Raw genomic sequence first — 15,618 nt, 5'->3', positions numbered from 1 at the left:
GCCCGTCTCCCGCCAAACCGGCTGAGGGGAGCGGGGCCCGGCGCCTCCTGGGAAGAGCGCTTGGCGCCTTTCCGGAAGGCTGGCGGAGAAGATGGGATCTCTGGGAAGGAAAACTACGCGCAGCAGTAAATAAAGTGCAAGATGGGTGCCGGGCTTCTCGGCGTGAGTGCCGGGGCTGCCTTCCCGCCGGCCGCCGCTCGGCGGCGTCGGTGCGAGTCAGTCTCCTCAGCCACTAATGAAAGATAAGGACTTAAATTCCGGCTGTTTCCAACGAAGTGACGCATCAGTTTCCGCGTTGAGGAATACAACCCGATAAAGTAAAGTTTGCCCTCCGTTGCGGTCTAGCAGTGAGCTGGTGCTTTAAAATAAAGTTTATCTTCTTGCTATCCGTGATTTTGTAAGCTGTGCTGTTGGGTAAATACTTTTGCCTTTTGTCGGCAAAGTCGTAAAGCTGCTGCAGGCTAAATTAGTCTGTTGCCTGGGTTGCACAGACGATATTGATTGTCACTCACTCTGTCGGTTGAAGGTGCTCCAGAAATCTCTCCTGACTCTTACTGACAGCAGAAACAATATAATAACCACGGCAGAGTAGAACCCAGTGCACGTGGTCCCACATCCACATGTATGCGTGTATATGAACACACGGATTTTTCAGTGAGAACTTAAAACGTTTATAAACCACGCTGCAAGTGATTTGACATAGCTGCCTGAGGTAGGGTGGTAAGGTGACCACAAGGAGAAAGGACCTGAATAAATGCCTTTGAAATCTTACCTCGTTTAAAAGTCAAAAAAAGATACGTTGTGATTACTTTGCGGTTACCTGCTCCTGCTTTTCTTGCAGATACTTGTTTTAAGCATTCATGATACCATCTATAACAGAAATTAACAGATGAAGCCATCCCAGGATATGGCAGCAAGAGAGATGCACATTAGAGTAGGCCTTAATAAGAACATTAATGTAGCAAATTTACTTGATTTCCTTGTGTGCAAACGTAAACATTACAATACTAAAAATTAATATAAACCAAGCAGGAGAAGAAATTGAAACTTTTTCTACATAAAATAGATGCAGACGTATGCTCAGGGCTTCTTCTATTCTGTGTATAACGTACCTAACATTTTCTGTGTATCAGTGGTGACTTAAACTCATGATCTCTCAGTACTTTGTCCAGAGTTTGGCTACTTTTTGTTATGTTCACAAACCAAACCTCCTTTGTGTCTTCTCAGTAGTACAGATAAGGTCTAGCTCAGATACCCTCTAAGGTGTGGGATGGTGAACCTTCCACAATTGTTTGTGTTCATGAACACATAGAAAGTATTCCTGCATTTTTTACCCCTTGTCAGCACCTAGTTATTTTAAATTTATCTTTACAAGTGTAGATTACATTTGTGGGAAATATGCTAGCTGAGCAAGAGGCAAGCAGCCAGGGACATGTAGAGATAAGTGGAATCAGCCTGCAGAGCTTAATATTCTGGGCTGCCTTCCTTCTATACTTTCAAGTTGGTAAGTGTATTATCAAACTACACCTATAATTTTTGTTTTGGGAAATAAGGGCAACAATTTGATAACCAGTCTTCTGATACTTTTGGGAAGAGGACCTTTAACTGAAGTACTCTTTTGTTCTGTCTGCACATCACATTACACAGTGAGAACTAACCTGGGACTGTTTAGTGCTGCTGGGTCAAATGTGTCGACACGCGCCTTGGGTTGTGTTTACAGCGTGGTAACTGGAGTAAATTAGCTTTTCAAGTGATAGGTGGTATCATAACCCCCAGCAGCAGCATTGGTCTTTGGATGAGAGGTCATGTCCTGATCTGTCCAAGCATCAACACAAAAGCCAAATTCATATATTGATTATAATGACAAAATGGAATAGGAACCAGATTATGAATGAGTGGGCACCACAGCTCACCAGGTTTTAGGCTCCTTGAATGATGGTGTGTTACTCATTAACTTAATTGTCCATTAACTGGATGGCTCCTCCTTGGTTTTACTGGCTAAGTTCTGGGTTTCTATTCCACCCCTTGGTTTCACATGGAAGCCATGTAGACCAACACAAATACTACGATGTTTCCCAGCTCTGAGAGATGCTCTTTGTCGCCAGGGCTGGCAGGCTGTGAGGGGAAAAGCTTCCTAGTCTAAAACACTTGTAAAAAAAGTTAGTCTGCAGGTCAGGGAACTGAGGAATTAGGGGGGAAAATTACATAAAGCCTTTTTCAAAAGTTAAAAAAAAAAATTGGAGTACTGTACATACTCTTGGTATTTTAAAGGACCTTGAAATATCAGGAACTGAAGAAAGGCCAGTTGGCTCTTGCAAATGCTGTCCTTGACTTGCAAGGACAGGAGATGGAGCAAGGCAAACCCGTGGTACATCTGCAGCAGAGAATGAGCTCTCAGGAGCCCTGCAAAAGGCTGCTGCAGCCTACAGGTATGGGAGAAAGATTAAATCTATGGATTGCACTGAGAGGAAAGTGTTACAGGTCCTTCAGCTGACTACTAGGTAAAGATCTAGGCTGTGGAAAGCACAAATTTGACATCAGAGAACTCTCTCTTTTAGAGAAGCTTCCTGAATGCGAGGCTGCAGGCTTAATGTTGTCTTTCTATCCCCTGCTAAAATGCTTATACGTGTCTTAGTGGAATTATCACCTATTTTTCTTACATCTTTATAGCAAGAAGTAAATAAACTTCTTCAGAAAGCTCTTGCAATAATTACTTTTTATTTAACAGCAATAGATATAGATATAGATATATAGATATAGATATAGGTAGTGAACTCCGAAGCCTGTCCTGAAGACATCCCCTGACTAATAATCCATCCAGATACAATTACAACCAAATGGTGACTCAAATTCATTTTTGGGGATGCTTGATAAATACTGCAAGCTTGCATTTGGAGTACAGGTGTGCATACATTTGCTAAGGATATAAGCTCAGGTGTTTACCTTTTTTTTTTAAGCCATAGAAAGGCCAAGATAGTTTTAGTGCAAACTTTTTCCTGTCTGAGGGGAAGACTACATTTTCTAATTAAGCACCAATTAGATTACGAACATTGCCTTACAAAAATGGATTCAAGGAAAACACAGCCAAAGATGTTTCGTTACCTTGATTTCCAAGGATCCTGTCAGTCAGGTGAGAGATTGAGAAATTTTAGAAAATGAAGCTCTTTACCTCACTGGGAAAACAGTGTGTCTGTCTGTTTTAAAAACATGCCTTATGTGCTGAACCTACTCATAGACAACTGAATGTCAGTCCACTGCTAAGAAAACCTGGAGAAAGAATGAATAGTCTTTCTACACATGAAGAAAGGTCTTAAAGTACTAAAGGCGTCCAGGAAGACTGAGTTCCCATAGCAGATATTAGTGTATAAGCAATATTTGTGTATAAGACTTTAGAGAATTTGCTGTCACAGGAAAGTTGTAAAATCAATTAAAAAAAATAGAATTATCTCATATTGAGATTTATTGATTTAAAGTAATTGGATTTTGTTTGGGTTTTTTTCCTTTAAGAGGTGCATGTTATTTTTTATTAAAATCACATTCCCAACAAACCTGGTTTTGCCAATATTCATTGACAAAATGTCAGATTTGAGGAAAAAAAGCAAGGGCTTTGCATTTTGGTAACAATACTGATCTTTTAAAAAGTCAGTTTTAGAAAAAAGTTCTTTAGCAGGAGAGTAAATCAGTGAACACTGAACTCCTCTAACTTTTCTTCTATTTCTAATAAAACTGAGCCACCATTAGCAAATGAAAATGCAAAAATCTTTGCACTTTGAGTATTTCATCGAAAGCACTTGTCCATTTGATTGTGCTCATAGCAAAGTAGTAAATAAACTTTGTGCAACTGATAGCAGGTAAGATTTCTGTTCTGAACTGATTACTTCATTTCCCAGAGTTTAGATTTCTGAGAAATGGCAAAATGTACCAGCATAGGTCAGTAGTTTATTATTGAGTATTAGGCTGCTCATTAACTACATTGAATTGAAAAGCACAGCTGCCTACTCCCATTCAGTGTTTTTTTTCTGCATTTAAATAACTTAACTTTGATTTGTACCATGCATGTTTCATAATTATTTGCCTTTTTGTGATTGCTACATTATTTTGCTACATTACATGCCCCTTTTGTGCTTTTGGATCTCAACCTTGGACACCATCCAAGCAGAGTTAAATAGAATACTGCAAACCTGATAGACATGCTAAGATAAAATTAATCTCTGTTGTTTTTGGGTGCCCCAACCTCACAGCCTGGTTTGTCACTAATGTTGAGCTGCAAAACTGTTCTGCTGGTTGGGGCTGAGAGCAAAGGTGCAGCAGGTCAGTCACTGGGGTGAGCTGGCCTGAAGGCCCTAAGGCTGATTCATATTTGAACTTTTTCTGTCTGCTAGTGAACTTTGGGGAGGGAAGGGGCTGAAACCTCACTTCATGTTCAATTCAATATTTGTATAGTTTTAAATTCAAAAGAATCCTGTTCATAAGGATAACTTCTGATGTAGTGTCAGTTGTGGACTTTGAGCACCTGCTGACATTTAATCTGAGCTCATCTCACATTATTGACTTTGTATTTCCATCAATGGTCTTAAGTTGTAAGCAGTCAAATGTTGCATTAAGAATGACATTTTGGTGTATGGTACAGTTGATAAACGAGGTCACTTGGTGCTGCCCTCATATGTCTGTTTTACTCTCTACTGAATTTTGAAAATATGCAGGGACTACATTCAGTCATGCAGGGTTGCTCAGGAACTGTACAATATTTTTGTAAAACAGTCACTGTATTGCTTAAAATCCTACACTCCTGAGTTTTGCTTTTATGTTAGTTCTACTGCTTAGTGATAGCCTTTTGAAAAGACGCAAAACATGTTTTTCCCCTCCAGATTTAATCTTACATTTTTGCCAGTTTTATCAGCTGCTCCGAGTGCACAGCATCATTAAAGAAAAGCAGTGCTGCATACATGTTGCAAATTAATGCATCCTTTAATGCATCTTCTTAGGAGACTGGTACATCAGTCTGCCTAAGCATTTAGCTGCCTGCGGGATTTTCCAGCAATTTCCTTTCCTGAAGATATCTGAGGGGATTCTCTTGCTGAAAGCTGGAAACCCCAAAGTAACTGAAGAACATATGGTTTTCTGCATCCTTCACAAAGACCAAAATACCTAAAAGAAGGAATGCATTTTGAGTGTTGGAGTCCTGCAGCATGATTTAACAGAGTTATTGGTGAAATCTAGGCCAATCTTGCTTTCCATAGCTGAAGTAGGATTTTTATCCCTGTCTAGTAGTGCTGTAGGTTTTTTTACATTTTAAAGCAAGAGTAGAGGCTGATAGGAGTCAGAAGAATCCAGCTCAGGGATCGTAGTGCTCCTGTTGCTCATTGTGCCCTCACAGAAGGTTCAGATGCATTTTGTGGATGCAGATTTAATACTGCCAAGTTCAGATTAGCCAACATGCAGGATGTACCACAGGTGTACTGGTGCATTCACTGCATATATAACCACATTTATGTTTGTCAGTGTTTGTCATCACATGCTGTGTGCTTTTTAGGACTTAATTTGTACTTGTGTTCTCTCTGTGAAAACTACAGAATTTTACTACCTGGATAGAAAGAAAAAACAGCCTCCCGACTTTGTAGCTAAGGTAGGAGCAACAGCACATTTTCCAACCATCTTCTTGGCCTTCAGATGCAAATCCAATGCAGCTGCTTCTTTTGATGGCACGTCCCTTAGGCTAGGTATCTGTGAATAAGCAAGGAAGGAGTAAGGACTGAGGATCAAGGCTGTGCAATAGACCAGTTATTTAAGCCCGTGTAAATTTTTTAAAACTGTTTTTAGTTGCTTTGACTTACTTTCTTGGTTCCTCCCTTTATTCTAACCCTTCTTCCTCCAGATATCTTAATATTATTGCTTCCCACCTCTCATCTCTAGGCTTCCCACCTACATTTCCCCGCAGAGAAACATTGCTGCCTGTCCATCCGGCTGTGGGTTGCGGCCACTGCTGCAACTGCCTCCTCTCCTTCCTGCTCCCTGGCTGCCAGGAGCTCCTGCGGCCAGCGCCGCGTCCTTCCAGGCTACCTCGCCTTTCCCTTTGCAGCATCGCTTCCCACGGAACAGCCTGGGAACAGCTCCCTGCTTAGGGGCCAGCGGCGGAGCACTGCCTATACATATATATATATATATATGTGTGTGTGTGTGTGTGTGTGTGTGTGTATGTGTATATATATGTGTATGTATAAAATATAGATGTCAGGCTTCTGCTGAAATTAGAAAAAAGAATAAAAATCTTAAAATATATAATATTATAATATTTTAATATTAAAATATTAAATTATAATTTAAACATTAAAATATTAAAAATATTAAAAGGCTGTTGGTAATCTCTGCGCATCAGTTGCTGAGCAGATCAAACCAGCGATCGGCAGTTTCGTGTAGATTTATTCAAATTATTATTCTTTCTCCCTGCTCACGCAGAACCTAAGAAATGCCGTCATGAAATAAACAAACTGTCCTTAAAGCCACAATATGACAAGAGAGCACCTGACCCGCACGCTTTGTTTTGTGAATAAATAATACAGACGGAGCTGGCAGGCAGCGGCTGTGCGAGCGGGGGCACGGGGAAGTGCCCGGCCGCGGCAGCCCCGGCCCGCCGGGCGGAGCCGCTCCGCTCCTGGCAGGGGAAGGGGAAGGAAGGGAAGGGGCCGGGAAGGAATCTGCCAAGGCCGCCCCATCGATCGCCTCAGGGGGCGGCCGGACCACGCCACCGCCCGCCCGGCCCCCGCGCTGTCCTCAGGAGCCCGGCGACGAATCCCCGGCTCGGGCTCCGTGCTGCCGCCCCGCCCGCCGGCGGGCCAGGGGCGGGACCGGCGCCGACTCCGCTTTTGCTCCGGCCGCGGTCGCCGCTCCGCTCAGTCTCGCTCCGCTCCGCTCCGCTCCGCGCCCGCCGCTGCCGCTGCCGCCGCCATGAGCGCGGATCCCGTCGTCTTCGTGTCCGCCGCCAGGACCGCCGTGGGTGAGGCAGCGGCGGGTGGCGGGTGCTGCCGCCGGGGCCGGGCGGGTGTCCGGGTGCTGAGCGCTGTCCCTCTGTGTCCCCTCCGCCAGGGTCCTTCAACGGCGGGCTGTCGTCGCTCCCCGCGCACGAGCTGGGCGCCGCCACCATCCGGGAGGTGCTGCGCCGGGCCGGGCTGGCCCCCGAGGAGGTGTCGGAGGTGATCCTGGGGCAGGTCCTCACCGCAGGTACGGGCCGGCGGCGGGACCGCTCCGCCCGCGGCAGCCTCTCTTCGGGGTTGTCCCATGGAGACGCTCAGGTTTCACCTTCCAGGGCGTTTTGCCTTGCCATTGGGAGCACGGTTCCTTAACAAAGGACTTGAGAGGCATCGTGGCTGCTTCTCCATACGCTCTGGGCGACCGAAAGATGGGTTTTTGGAAAGGATGTTGTGGGGGATAGTTCGGGTTTTTTTTTTTTAAATCCCTGAAATAGCCAACAGCGTATGTGTGAATGTCAGTTTCTTTGTTACAGCATCCTTCTCACCTTGATCATCTCAGCTGCTGAATTTAACATCCTAAGTAATGATAACTCTGAGATTTTGAGAGCTAGGCCTGCATTTGTGCTTATCTGCAGGACTGACCTGCAAGATCTTGTGATGCAACTTGTTTGGAGACAAATATTTTGATTTAATGAAAATGTAACTGGCAGGGAATTGTTTGTTTTGAACTTGCTCCTGCTTTTTTCCAGGGTAATGTTTAATCAGTAGAATCATAGGCAGCTTTGTGTTTTAGACATGGAGGAAGGAAATATATCTTTTTGTCTTAAAGATGATTCAGATTCCTCTCTATTTTCAGCTTGCTGAATGATGTGCTCTCCTTGTCCTTTTCTTTGTGTACAAAGAGCTTTGGCCTGGGGAGATGCAGATGAAGACTGTTTTCTTTGAATATAGTGCTCCTATTATCTCCATCAAGATCACAACAAAGACTGGAAGCTTTCAGGTCCATCTGTACATGGTTGTGCTTTTGGTTTCCGTATGAACTTTCAGGGAAAGTTAACTGCTGGTGATGTACAGAAGATGTCAAAAAGAAACTTCAGAAAGTAGCAATTTAAATGATTTCTCATCCTACACATACAACAGGCTAGGGCTGATCTGAAGTAGTGTTTTATCCTCTGACCTGGCATCAAAAGCAGAGTTGTAGATATAAAACTATCAGTAGCAGGTATTTATTGATCAATATAAATTAAAGAGGTTATCTGTTTAGAGACTACTGCTGGGCACTTCTCTACCCACCAGCTAAAAGTAGGAGCGAGCTCTAAATTTTTGTGGAATCGGGGTATTATGAACAGTGACAAGGCAGACGTTTGTGTTTTTAAGAACAGACAAAAGCAAAATGCTGCCTGTTCCCACAGGTGCTGGCCAGAACCCCGTCCGGCAGGCCAGCGTGGCAGCGGGAATCCCGTACTCCGTGCCCGCCTGGAGCTGCCAGATGATCTGTGGGTCAGGCTTGAAGGCGGTGTGTCTGGCTGCTCAGTCCATACTGATGGGAGAGTCCAGCGTCGTGGTCGCAGGGGGCATGGAAAGTATGAGCAAGGTAAAGCAGAGGGTTAGACTCACGTTGTGCTGCTGTCCTGGGAGCAGAGAGCCCGATGCTGAAACCCTGGGTTTCCAGGCTGGCACCTGGAGGGTCGAAAGGGTCGCTGTGCTTGCGAACGAATTTACAGGTGCAACAGTTGACTTCAGTCTCTTAAAAAAAGACTTCATACTGCAGCTGCTGAAAAGGTGCCCTGCAAACACACACTGCATTTAAAATTCCATTTTCATTTCCATCTAACCCTGTTGTGGTGAATGATTTTCCTGTGACATATCACAATAGACAGGGTTTTTGTATTGCAAGAAGCCCAGAGAAGGAATAACTGAAAATGTTATTGTTTGCCAAGAAATTAGAGCTTGGAAAGAAAGCAAAGCAGTTTTATTTCAAGTTGTTCATCCCAAGGCTGTATTCAGGAATGGGTCTGAGCTGGTGATCTGATTCCCAAGAAACGGATGGCCTCTTCTGCCAGGGCTCAGCTGCCTGTGCTGAAAGTGATGTTAATATTCCCTGACAGCAGAATGCAATTGGGAACTACCTGGAGCAGAATAATAAGATGGGAGAGCTACAGCCATGTGGCCCAGGAATGATAGATTTGGTCTGTGGAGAGGAAACAACACTTGCAGTGTGATGGTCTCTAGGGAAATGCACAGGCCACATGGCATGCCAGCTGGCAGGCTCTGGAGGGACAGGCAGAGCGGGCAGCTGGAGAGACTGCCAGGGTTTGGGATGGGTACCTCCAGCCACCAGGCAGGGGTCTGTCTCTGCAGTGGTCTGTCTGAATTGTGTACTAGAGATGTAAACATCTCATTCCTTTCAAAATGCGCTTTTGCAGGCTCCTCATGTCATTCACATGCGAGCTGGGGTCAGAATGGGAGAGGCTTCCTTGCAGGACACTATAATCTTTGATGGCCTTACAGATGCTTTTTATCAGTATCACATGGGCATAACAGGTAAGTGATGGCAGTCCATAAAATGAAATTATCAACTGCAAGAATTCATTGACAGGAAATTTCAGAAATCTGAAGTTACAAATAACGTGTTTCAAGCTGTCCTTATGTTGTAGTCATGAAAAAGAAAGAAAAAGAAATACATAATATTGAAAGGCATTGAAGGCGTTTTCTGTTTTGTTTGTAAAGCTGCTGCTTTGGGTTTTTCTTCTGTGTGAGCTAATCTCTCTGCACGTCTTCTACATCTGAGAAATTAAAAGTATGAATAAAACAATCCCTGTATGTAACTGGAGCATTTAGCAGCACAGATTTACAGTGGGGGGGGAGTTACGTAAAGTGTCCTATGGAGAGGTGTGGTTCTGCAGCTTCAGGTTATTGCACCCTGGTTGGCATGGTCAGCCAACTGCTTTTCCAGGCCCTGCTTATGAAAAAGAGTGACTTCAGAACTGCTCCCTTTCCTGGAGTGGCTGTAGAGAGATCTGAGCATAGTACTTCAGAGAAGCAATAAACTACAAAAGCTTGTTTGCATTTGTATTTCATTTGATAATATCATCTGGGAGGAGATCCCACACAGAAATTTTCACCCTCAAGTGAAAATCCAGTAGAAAATCATGAGCAAACAAAATGAGGAAATCGGAATGAAAACAGTTCAGTGAACTCAGGTGCTTGCTACAGCAAACATTAATGACTACATTTGTGCTTACTATTTTGCAACTTAAAATTTTGGTATTTCCTGATGGCGGTTTGCATTTTGTTCCCATTTCAGCTGAAAATGTGGCCAAGAAGTGGCAAGTCAGCAGAGGCGAACAAGACCAACTTGCTGTAGAGTCACAAAACAGGGCAGAGGCAGCACAGAAAGCTGGCTATTTTACAAAAGAAATTGTTCCTGTTCTTGTACCTTCAAAGAAAGGTAGGTATGAATGGATAATGAGAGCTGATTTTAAGGAAAAAATCTATTTTCTGCTATGTCTCCTGTAATCAGTGGATGGTTTCCCACTTACACAGCCTTTTTGTCGGCATCTGGCCTGTTGCTCTCTTTTTCAGCTTTCATGTTATGTTTTAAATAAGCGAGAAGCAATGCAAATGTGGAATATCTCAGTGTAGCTTTCTGCAAACAGTACTAGTGTGTTTCACTGGAGATAGAATAACAATCTAGACAAAGCACTGACTTAACGTAGGCTTGGATATGGTACCAAAATCAGTGTTGTTCATTTTCTTAAGACTCCTGCTGCACCAAACTTAAAACAGTCATATTGATCTGGCAAACCTTGCCCGCCTAGTGAAATACAGAGTGACAATAATTAGGGTTACTAGTTAATATGTAGTCAGGTTACATATGATGGGTATGTTTCTCTTTAGATTTGTGAGGGATATAAACACACCTATTACAGTGCTTGAGCCAAGGTCTGTTTCTAGAGCAGGGAAATTCCCCAGCTCCTTGTGAGGTATGTGCAAAAACAAATTTTCCAAAAAGAAATCAAGAATCAGTTCTTCAACAATTCCATTGAACAGGCTCTGCAGAAAAAAAAAGTCCTGGCATTAGGCTGGCTACAAACTATTTCATTATACCAGTTTAGAGTATAATATTCAATGACACTTGGCTATTCTTTGTAACAAGATTACTAGAAGTATCATTGAAATACAGCCTTCTGCTGAAGGAGACGGTATTGGGTTAGGATCAGCTAGAGTCAATGACACTTGGCTATTCTTTGTAACAAGATTACTAGAAGTATCATTGAAATACACCTTCTGCTGAAAGAGACGGTATTGGGTTAGGAACAGCTAGAACGATACTGGCTTTTGCACAACTAGACAGCTAGTGTTTGTTTTAGAAGACCTGAGCTGTCTGCCCTCCTAGAAGGACCTGGAGGGTTACAGCTGTTTATTAAACTGCCTTGAGTTAGCAGCTGTCTCCAGAGTAAGAATGCCTTGTTGGTTGAAAGGAATATGGTGTATATTCCCACTCAGCATGTTGTTTTTGCTGTCTTTCTGTTTGAGATGTGTTTGTGTGATTAGGCAATCTGGTGAGGATAATGCTCTGTTTTGCAGGTCCTATAGAAGTTAAAATAGATGAACACCCTCGACATGGGAGCAACCTGGAAACAATGGCAAAGTTAAAGCCCTGTTTCCTGACAGATGGAACTGGGACAGTAACAGCAGCTAATGCTTCAGGTTGGTCCATCTTACTTAAATGACATGGAAAAGAACAGTAGCTGCTTGTGGCTCAAGGCAGGGTGTCTGCAAGGGGTGTGGCTGCTGTGTGTTCACTGCTTTGCAGGAAATGGCAATGTGTTTGACAACGCAGCTAGAACTCCATTTTAGATGTGGTGGGGGATTTCTTTACAGAGTCATCTTTTGTTTCCTTGTCTTCTATGAAACAATACTAAAGTTTGGACAATAACTGCAATATTTGATAGGCTGGAAGGAATATTTCCTTTTAAAACTGTCTAAGGGTTTCTGACACTGCAGGTTTGGTCAGTGGAAAACTTAACAATTCATGTTTGAAAACGAATCCTGTGGGACTGCCATAAGCAGTTTTTAAACATCTTTCTGTGGCCTTATGCTGCCCCTTTCAAAGCCTGCCTAACAAGTCTGATATACTTCTTTTTCAGATTTTAATTCTTCCACCTGCTGCTTTCTAAATAGAATCACAAATGTGCCACATTTACAGCAATATAGTTTCAAGTGTTTGTGGCAGAGAACAGACTTGGCTGCTATGAGCAGTACCAACCTAAAGCAGTAAATTATTTGTGATTTTTGTTTTGTCTAGATTGTGATTTTATGCAAACGGGAGAAAGTGGTACAGTAAAAGCCATAAAGTCCAACAAATACATACAATTTGCTTGTTATTCCACAGGTTTAAATGATGGAGCTGCAGCTGTTCTTCTAATGAAGAAATCAGAAGCTGCTAGGAGAGGTCTTAAGCCTTTGGCTCGGATTGTATCTTGGGCTCAGACAGGTATAGATCCATCTATTATGGGAGTAGGGCCCATTTCAGCAATAAGGAAAGCTGTAAGTAATCACTTATCTATGTATCCATGATGCTAAAACTCTTGGTTTTAATTGCTTTTTGTTTTCTGGCCATGTCTTGGTTTTGCCCTGTTCTAAAGAAAACTTAGTAGGAAAAAAGTAAACTACGTGAAAAACAGACTCAAAATAGTGTATAAGATTAGGAATCCTAGTGCTACTAGGCTAGTACCTACTTGTTGGGAAAAGAAAACCCAAATGGAGGTGTGTATAAATGGACTTCAGAGCATAAACTAGTCAGGTTTGTGGAAAGGTACCTAGATAACCTAGGAGGCTGAAGACCAAATTTCAGGCATGTGTGTAACTAACCTAATTCAATGATACAGTTCTGATGCTGTGTCTGGCCAGGTTAATTTTTAGATCATTGCCTGAATATATTTGCAATAGTAGAACACTGAGAGAAGGGCCACTGAGTGCCATGTGCATTAGCAAATGGGACAGTGCCCTTTGTGTTTCAGTTTGATCTGTAAAAAGCTTGGAGCTTACAAAGTGGATTACTTTCAGGTGTAACTGAACAGGAAGGTGCATTCCAAAACCACATCTAACATGCTCAGAGCATTACTGCACCCACTGTTGTGCTCAGTGTTCAGTCCACAGGACTCAGCCCCAGTGAGCAGCCCTGCTGGTACCACACTGCTTGCTAATACATCCGTAACCCATAGCAGCCCCAGCTGATTATCTGTTAAAGCTTAGCTGTGAAAGTGAGCAAGAAAAGAGCTAAGAACAGATTTGCTTTAATGTTCCTTATTTTTTTAATACTGTGGAAAGGCCTTATTTTGTTCACCTCTGAAATGTCCTGGTGATGTGGAGGTCTGACCTGAACTCACTCAAGCTCTGTGGCTTTTGACAAGAAAATCAGATGTAATGCTAAAGCTTTTTCTTACCAGATCTCAAACTGTTCTTTTAAATGAAGGGTGCAGTAACTGCATATACAATACAGTTTTAGTATAAACTGTGGGACAGACAAGCTGTACTTACAACTGTATACATACTATGAAAAAGGGCACACTACTTCATAGAGCATGGTCCTAATAACACCAAGGTTGTGGCTTCAATCCCTTTATGGGCCATTTATGTAAGAGATGAACTTGATCCTCATGGGTCCTCCCTTCCAACTCAGCACATTCTGTGATTCTGTGATTAAACTTTGTAATGTGTGTTACCAAATGTTCAGACCCTCCATGTATTATCACTTCAGAATTTTAGAGTAGCACCTTATAGTAAGAGAATGACTATGTTAATACATTAAGTGTTACAATAACATTGTGTATCCCAAGCTTTTCCCAGAAGAATTGGATACTCCATACTGTCTATTTTATCTATAGAAAAAGGCTCTCCTCCTTGACTGTAGCCTCAGAGGTGCAGCAACCTGGCCAGCCTAGGTTGCAAAACATCAGTGGTGATGATTCTGCTGATAAAAGTATTGCTCTTAGAAACAAAGTGACTGGAAGTAAAAATGTACACATGTGAAACATGCCTAAGCCTGTACCAGAGTAGGCAATTGCAACACAAGTTTCTCAAGTGAAAACATGAGCCAAACCATCTTGCAGAATAGTCAGCTGTGAAAAGCTTAAAGTGCCACCTCTCAATGTAAAGGCAAGAGAGACTGGACAAATCAGATGTGGCACTGATCACTAATGGTTGACACCTCACTATTTCCTGTGTAAAAGTCTCTGTTAATAAAGACTCCCTAATGGAGTCAGACTATGTCCTAAAAAATTGCTTTTAATCTGTTAAAGCCTGCTTCTGAATCCAGTGCTTGTTGTAGTAAGGGCACCAGGTACAGTTTGATTCCTACAATTGCACCACCACTGCTACAACGTGTAAAATTAGTCAAGATTTTTATGAGCAGCCAGCATTATTACAGCTCATTGTACTGACTTGTCTGACACTGAAGCCTGTAGTCTTCAAGAATTCTGTCATCAACACTGGCTAGAAAAAATTGTTTTCTTTCTACTTTGCTAAAGTGGTAGCTTCAAATCACACAATTTGCATCTTGAAAAGCTTCCTCAAGTGCTAAGGAAGAGCTAAAAGATAATAAGGTCTTATTTGCACTGTTTTCTCAGATTGACAAAGCTGGCTGGAGTCTGGAACAAGTTGACCTGTTTGAAATTAATGAAGCCTTTGCATCACTATCTCTTGCGATAGCAAAAGAACTGAAAGTGAATCTAGAAAAGGTAATGATTTGTAGGCTGGCATTAGTTTGCCTCCTGTAATTCAAACTCGTCCCATACTGTGCATGTGGATTATAAGGATGAACACAGCTCTCTTGCAGTGCCTTTGGTGTACGCAAATAGGGAAGGAGCCCCAGCAGGCATTTCCTCACACAGTTCTGTCCGCTGGCTGTGCTAGCAGTTTCCCAGCTGAACAAGTTCCAGTGTTGTTGCAGTGGATGTTCATACATATCTAGGCAACTGTTCAAGCATACTTAATTCAGAATTTGAAATTGCTGCTGCAATTTGTATTTGCCACAGTATTCTTTCAGTGACGGCAAAAAGCATGGTATTATTCTCCCTAAATTCACCTCTTATCTTCAGAGTGAAGATAGCACTCTTGCAGAAGTACTGGTTATAACCCGCTGTTGCATTCATATGCACTTTGTTGTATGAAGTGAGGCTTGGGGTTTCAAGCTCACAAATAATTAAGGGCTAGATCCCAGAGAAGTAATTTATGTTGAAAATCAGCTAAGCCAGTTAAATGTTGACTGTGTTGGCTTTTTTTCTTTAGATCAATGTACAAGGTGGAGCTATTGCTCTTGGCCACCCTCTGGGCGCCTCTGGTTGTCGCATCCTTGTAACTCTCCTGTACGCACTGGAACGAACTGGTGGGAAACGTGGTGTTGCTGCCCTCTGTATAGGAGGAGGAATGGGAATAGCCATGTGTGTTGAGAGATAAATGTGAGGGAATGAACGAACAGCTAGTGTAAACTAGCTTTGAAACGTTTTACTAATAAACTTCTAATAACATTTAACAGCACATTTTGTCTGTTTTGCCTGTTTTGCCTAAAAGTAAATAAGCTTACACCATTACTTTTTGACACTTAATCACTGACTCGAGTAAGAGGTCAGTGGTTACTGCAGGC

The 15,618-nt window shown here is 42.6% G+C and overlaps 1 protein-coding gene across 1 annotated transcript; it reads left to right on the top strand.

The window, feature by feature from the left end:
- The first annotated feature begins 6,688 nt into the window (after positions 1-6,688).
- On the top strand, positions 6,689-15,512 carry ACAT2 (acetyl-CoA acetyltransferase 2). The gene is made up of 9 exons (XM_041469721.1): positions 6,689-6,994; positions 7,084-7,218; positions 8,381-8,562; positions 9,395-9,512; positions 10,276-10,419; positions 11,559-11,681; positions 12,367-12,521; positions 14,603-14,713; positions 15,264-15,512. The coding sequence occupies exons 1-9, from the start codon at positions 6,946-6,948 to the stop codon at positions 15,429-15,431; spliced, it is 1,185 nt and encodes a 394-aa protein (XP_041325655.1). The 5' UTR covers positions 6,689-6,945; the 3' UTR covers positions 15,432-15,512.
- The last annotated feature ends 106 nt before the right edge of the window (positions 15,513-15,618 follow it).

Source organism: Pyrgilauda ruficollis, unplaced genomic scaffold (assembly GCF_017590135.1).
Source record: "Pyrgilauda ruficollis isolate IOZ18807 unplaced genomic scaffold, ASM1759013v1 scaffold24, whole genome shotgun sequence".
Taxonomy (NCBI): Eukaryota; Metazoa; Chordata; class Aves; order Passeriformes; family Passeridae; genus Pyrgilauda; species Pyrgilauda ruficollis.
This window is presented reverse-complemented; position numbering and strand designations above follow the sequence as displayed.